The sequence below is a fragment of the Rhagoletis zephyria genome, unplaced genomic scaffold, assembly GCF_001687245.7.
Source record: "Rhagoletis zephyria isolate East Lansing unplaced genomic scaffold, Rhagoletis_zephyria_1.1 Rzeph_scaffold_12746, whole genome shotgun sequence".
In the NCBI taxonomy this organism is placed as follows: Eukaryota; Metazoa; Arthropoda; class Insecta; order Diptera; family Tephritidae; genus Rhagoletis; species Rhagoletis zephyria.
This window is the reverse complement of record NW_016169820.1, coordinates 1-6425: the sequence shown is the minus strand read 5'-3', so window position 1 is coordinate 6425 and position 6425 is coordinate 1. Positions and strand designations below refer to the sequence as shown.

At 38.5% G+C, this 6425-nt stretch overlaps 1 protein-coding gene across 1 annotated transcript; it reads right to left on the bottom strand.

Annotated features, from left to right (window-relative positions):
- Positions 1 to 1534: 1534 nt before the first annotated feature.
- GATAe (endoderm-specific GATA factor) lies at positions 1535 to 5441 on the bottom strand (the record flags this gene model as incomplete). Its single annotated transcript, XM_017634109.1, is given in 8 exon segments — positions 1535 to 2034; positions 2101 to 2171; positions 2173 to 2250; positions 2252 to 2458; positions 2460 to 2536; positions 2608 to 3088; positions 3246 to 3993; positions 4981 to 5441. Coding segments are annotated over 8 exon segments (2226 nt in total), but the record flags the coding sequence as incomplete, so codon positions are not given.
- Between the last annotated feature and the right edge of the window lie 984 nt (positions 5442 to 6425).

Sequence of the window (6425 nt, the reverse complement as noted above, 5' to 3'; positions counted from 1 at the left end):
TAATTTACAAAACGAATTTAAATAAGTAATTTTAAGCGATAACATATGTAGATATGAATGTATGTACATACATATATTTCTGTAACGTCAGATTTAATAATGATAACTTCACTTCCCTTTTTAAATAGAAAAGAGAAGATCTTCATAATTTTTATGAAGTATTCAAACTTTAAGGAATCTAGTTTTGGCACCTTATAAAGCATCCTTTCGATTTAAATTATTGGTTTAGTGAACACAACTCAAAATATGAAAAATGTAGTTATCGTTTTTATATCAGACGTCCCAGATATATATATGTACATTAGACTGCATCACTCCCCATACAAAAAAAATCGCTACTATTTTTCCATTGGAATTATAAAATCTATTATATTTTAAGACGTCCACCAAAATATTTCGGAAAAATATTAATCGGAATCGTAATGATGAGATTTTTATGCTGTTTTTTAACTTTTTTTTTAAGATTGGTATAACAAAAACTTGAATAACTGAACCTAAACTCTTCTGATTTAGACTTAGGAGGTGTCATTTGAAAGGTATTTCTCTGCCTTTTTATTTCTTTGCTAATAAACTCATCTCAAAGGATGAAAGAGAAGATAGGATAAAGGAACGTCATTCAAAGTTGAATTAAGATGTGTTGGTATTTGAAAAAAATATTGGGACACAGAATGACTTTTTTTTGGACCGAAATAAAAACAGTGTGTAAATACCTTTCAACTGAGATCCCATAAGGCTAAATCAGAATAGTTTTGGCCCCGTTATTCAAGTTTATCCTAAATCAATATTTGAAAAAAGTAAAAAAACAGCATCAAAAATCTCATTCTTACGATTCCGTTTAAAAGATTTTTAAATATTTGTATGCAGATTTTTTAAGCTTAATCTGTTTTGTCATCTGAGGGGGCTTTTTTCAAAAAGTTCTTTAAGAAACTATTTTTATTCATAAAAAAACTACATTTTTGGAGGTATGGTAAGCTCACTTAAATCTTAATATTTTTCCGAAATATTTTGGTGGACGTCTTAAAATATAATAAATTTAGTAATCCCGGCGGAAAAACCGCAACTTTTTTTTGATGATGCAGTCTAATGTACATGCATATATTCTACATAGTATACGAAATGCTATTTTTTTTTTAGGACATACTTACATATGAGCAACACACTTTTTGGCACTTAAATACACACTAATTGTCTTTTAAAGTTAGAGGCAAGCAAATTTTATGGCATTGATATTTTATACTGAATTTCAACCAACTTTTTTCAATTTAAACCTAAGACTAAAAATCAAAATATGTATTACATAACACTAAGGACTAGGGTGGACTTTAAAATATCAACATCATGTGGCGTCAACTTATTTTGTTCTAAATTTTGAAACAATTTTAGGGGCGCTACCAGGGTTTGAAACAATTAAATTTTTTTTTAATCTAAAATTTCACAAAATTTTGATTTTGACCAGCTAAAACTCAGCAAGTTGAAGAATGTATATGATTTAATTAAAATTTTTGTAAAATTTTTGCAATTAANAAAAAAAAAAAATTTTTTAAAACCTGCCAGCGACTCCTAAAATGCGTTTAAAATTTTGAAATAATTGTGGAAGTTTACTTTAGCCGTAGAACAAAATACAAAACAAATTGGTGCCCCATTCAAAATTTAGATGTTAATATTTTAAGGATCACCCTACTAAGGACCGTTTCAACAGTGGTGGATTAACGCATATTCGGCCGGAAACTTTCAGTTATTGTACTTCATTTCCGAATGTGAGTTAACACGCCACTGTGAAAGCGGCATTATTCATGACATTTTACGTTGTATATTCATAAATAAAATACATAAGTATATTTCTATAAGCTTTGGTCTAATCAAGCTGCCTGACTCAATTTGCAAGTTGAGTAAAATTTTTGCATAAGAGGCGAGGGGGGTTATAGGGCCTCTTAGTTATTCGAGGAACGTTCTGGTAGTCCAGTGCGCGTTATGACACTAGTCGGCATTTCACTATTTGCCGTGGGTCGTGTGGCCGCTTCAATCGATTGTACACTGAAAGCATTAAGAAATCCAAATAACTATCATAATTTCCTTCAAAATCCCATTTACCACACTCACCTCTGTGCAATTGATTGTCGACTAAGCGGCGATGGGTTGGACAAATGCGGTGATTGACTTTGCGATGGTGGGATTGCTGTAGGGTGAGTGACTGTCGCCGGTCACATGATGTACAATCGGTACGCTGCGTGGCCCGGTGCTGGTGACCGAGACTGCCCGCGCCACTGGCCACCACCACAGTGCCTACAGATATTGAGCCAGCTCCTGCGCCTGCAGCGCTACTACCACTCATGGACATGTCGTGCAGCTCACCAGTTACAGATTGCGATCCAACCACACCACCGCTGGTACCACCACCATCACCTGCACCACCTACACCACCGTTCATGGGCAAACTCAAAGCGGACACTTGTGAGGGAGTAGATTGTGCCGTTCGGAGTCATCAACGCCATATTTTGCGGCATGCCTGGTAGTGCTGTGTGTGAAAAATCATTTACTTTGAGTGAGTGAGCGAGCGTTGTTGGGCAGTGAAATGTAATTGTTAGCGCCTATGTAGCGCATACTTACATGGCAGCGGCTTCATGGTCGTCATGCCGCCATTGTTCTTTGGCTTACGCTTGCGCTTCTGTATGCCATCCTTCTTCATTGATTGCGGGCGGTTGGTGTTGTGTAGCTTAAAGTAGAGCCCACAAGCGTTACATACGGGATTGCCTTCGTTGTTGCGTCGCCATAGCGTCGTCGTAGTGGTATTGCAGTTGGCGCAGGTGACGCCTGTGCGTCGATTGTTCGCATTGGCGGGCGCTTTCGGTTTCGCTTGACGCACCGGTATGCGCATATGCGTCGGTCGCAGTTGATTACAGCCAGTGGGACAGTAGAAGTCGTTACCTTTGCGTATGTAGTGGGCGCCGCAGTTCTCACATTTGGGCGACTCATAGAGGGTCGATGCCAACGGTGCCTCGTAAGCGGTAATTGGTGCTGCGCTCGCCCAGTGCGTCGTTGTCATATTGCCGGTGCCGTAGTCATCAACTACCTGATGATGATAGGTATTCTATAAGATTTCCATTAGAGGGGAGTAAAAAATGGCAGGGAATTTTGATTTTAGGCGCGAGTAACGAGTGAAATATGTTAGGCCAATTGCATAGCTGAGATAGTGGCGTTGACGAGGTGTAGCTACACCTGCTTATACATAAGTTATGCATACTTACATATCCCGAGAATTCCACATTTGATGGCGCCCATATCGACTGCTCCTGCATGCCTGGCTCGAGCAAGGACTGAAATTGTCCCGGTTGCCGTATGGCGCCCAAATTTGGATCCGATTTGCAAATCAGCTGGGTGGGACCTGATACACTGTAAATTGAGTTGTTGGGCGGCGGCAACGCGTACGATGGCGGGCCGGCATAGTACTCCGAATTGCCAAGGTCCGTAAAGGTTTTCGTCTCGTTGGGATGCGCTGACGAATCCACCACTGTGGCATCGTAGTAGATCGTCTGTCCGCTGCCATTATCCTGCAGCACACTACTGTAGCGGCCATCATGTTCGAAGCGCAATGCCGTACCCGGATGTCCGCCATGTGTGGACGCATTGATGACACCGTGCGAGTTCTGATGCTGGTGCAAGGCAGCAGCAGACACTACTATCGTTTCACCGTAACCGCTGCCAGGTGGCGGACATAGTTGTTGATGATGCTGCAATTGTTGCTGATGGTGCTGATGTGCCTCCGCGCTGGCTTGCTGATCCTTTTCGATATCCTCGAGCTTGATAGCTGCACCGGTTTCAGTGCAAATTATTTGTTGACCATTTTCGGTAGTTGCGTACGTGTAGACAGCGGTGCCTGGTGGTGGGTGTTCCTCATTGCGTGGCGCCATCACCACATAATCGGCCGGCGACTGATGATGGTGATATTCGGACTGAGAGTCGGGCTGTTCACCCTCACGACTATCGTTGACCTCTCTGTCGATTGGAAAGAAATGATAAAAGAAACATGAAATATTAATTAAAGAAAAATGGAAAAGAAGTGAGTAGCAAAAATAAGTTGTTGGAANGACCTCTCTGTCGATTGGAAAGAAATGATAAAAGAAACATGAAATATTAATTAAAGAAAAATGGAAAAGAAGTGAGTAGCAAAAATAAGCTGTTGTCTTTTAACTAATATGAAATATATATATATATATATGAAATATGAGAAAATCCCGCTTCAATCTTTTGATGAGTGTATTTACGACTGCAGATATAAAGTGAAATATTGCATGTTATTAAATCCGTTTAACTTACGATTCTTATAAGTTTTACAAGGTTTTCTTCGGATTTTTTGGAATTTTTCNTATATATATATATGAAATATGAGAAAATCCCGCTTCAATCTTTTGATGAGCGTATTTACGACTGCAGAAATAAAGTGAAATATTGCATGTTATTAAATCCGTTTGACTTACGATTCTTATAAGTTTTACAAGGTTTTCTTCGGATTTTTTGGGATTTTTTAGAGACTTTTCCAAATTATTCGTATTTTTTCGGGATTTTTTTAAAAACTTTGGTGATTTTTTCTTTGTCTCAATCTTAATCTTAATCTTATTCTTAATCTTAATTTTATTCATAATCTTAATCCTAATCTTCATCATAATCCTGAACATAATCTTAATCTTTATTGAAATCTTAATCTTAATCATAATTAGAATGTTGATCTTAATCTTAATTGAAAACTTAATCCTTAACTTAATCTTAATATTAATTTTAGTCTTAATTTTCATCATAGTCTTAATCCTAATCATAATCTTAATCTTAACTTATATCATAAAATTAATCGTTGCTTTTTCATTTCACCGGAGTTTGGATTTACAGCCAACCTAGCGCAAAAAAGTTCCATTTCAAGAACCACCTCGCGGAAAAACTCACTGCCTATTTTTTATTTTATTTATTTTTTTAATAATTCATACTCACAATGTCCCCGCTGTGGTCAATATTCGTCGCTGTTGGGTGTGGCGCGGCAACGGTATGCTATAGTCTTCACTGGATTGTGATTGAGCTGTGACAGCGATGGAGGCCACTGATGTGCTAACAGATGTGGGGGACTGTTGGACCTGCTGCTGCTGCTGTTGTTGGTGTTGTTGTGACTCTTGCTGTTGACTTGGCGTATGTGATTTTGATTGACTAGAAATTTGCGATTGTTGTTGTTGATGCTGTGTTTTCGCTGCAGTTTGTGTAAGGTGTAAATCCTGTGCAGTTTGCTGATTCTCCTCAAGAGGCGGTGTTCCCGATTGCTGTTGTTGTTGGAGTGTTGGCGTTGATGCTGTTGGCACTTGAGGCTCACCACTATTCTTTTCCGTTTTAATGTTCGCCAACAAATGTTGATGTTGTTGCTGTTGCTGTTGATGCAATTGTTGCTGCGCCTGTGCTTCCATCTGCAACAAAGTTCAAAATGAAAATGAAACGTCGCACAAATAGCTCAACAAGTGTAGAACTTTTGCTTGGTGGATGAGTCGATGTTATGTCGCTCAGTCGTCATGCGTTTATTGGTACATACATATGTATGCATGTATGTACGTAGTACAGGCTTGCCAGTGTCATTGTTTGCTTAGTACTGACTTTTGTTGCTGTCATTGACGACAACATTTTTTGTTGCATATTCGAAAGCGTGGCCTAAGTTCCGGTCATAAAACAGTCAGTCAGCTTGTAACCAATGCAAACGGAAAGCAAGTAGAAGAAAAAAATAACAGTTTGGCAAGTGCTAAACACCTCGAAAAGCTCAAATGCCGGCACGGTCTGGTTCGAAAGCGGAGGATCCCATTGTTGACGTTGGATTTCCGTTAAGCGAACGCGCCAAAGTGCGTCAATGTCGCATAACTTTGTTCGTCATCTTTTAACTGTGATTGGTTTTTTTTTTGGTTGAGTTACACAACAAAAAAGTACGAAATATAAAGAAAAAGAAAAAAATTCTAAAAATTTTAGCAGAAGTATTGAATTTTTTAACAAAGCTGTTTTCGGGTTTATTTAGAGCTGAAGTTAAATTTTTACAAATAAGCTAAATATGTAGTTAGATGACGTACCTCTTACTACTAGTACTATATAAAGATTAAAGCATGAATCCGACGAAAATGAGCAACTGCCTCAGCTTTATGTCAATAATATTTCTTGATAGCTAATAAATACAATAAAAGTAAGAAATGCTAAAAAAAAATTGGAACGAGACCCTACGATAGACACATACTAAAAACCCCTTGCCCCACAGATAGAGAGCGGGTTTGATGGACCTTCGCACAGTTTGCAAAATGAAATTATTTGTCTTCTTCTTGTTGTTGTTGTAGCAGCATACAAATTCCCCAAAGACTTTTTGGGGAGTGTTGCTGGAGTGACAGTCCTTGGCCAGATATAAATCTGGGTCGTTC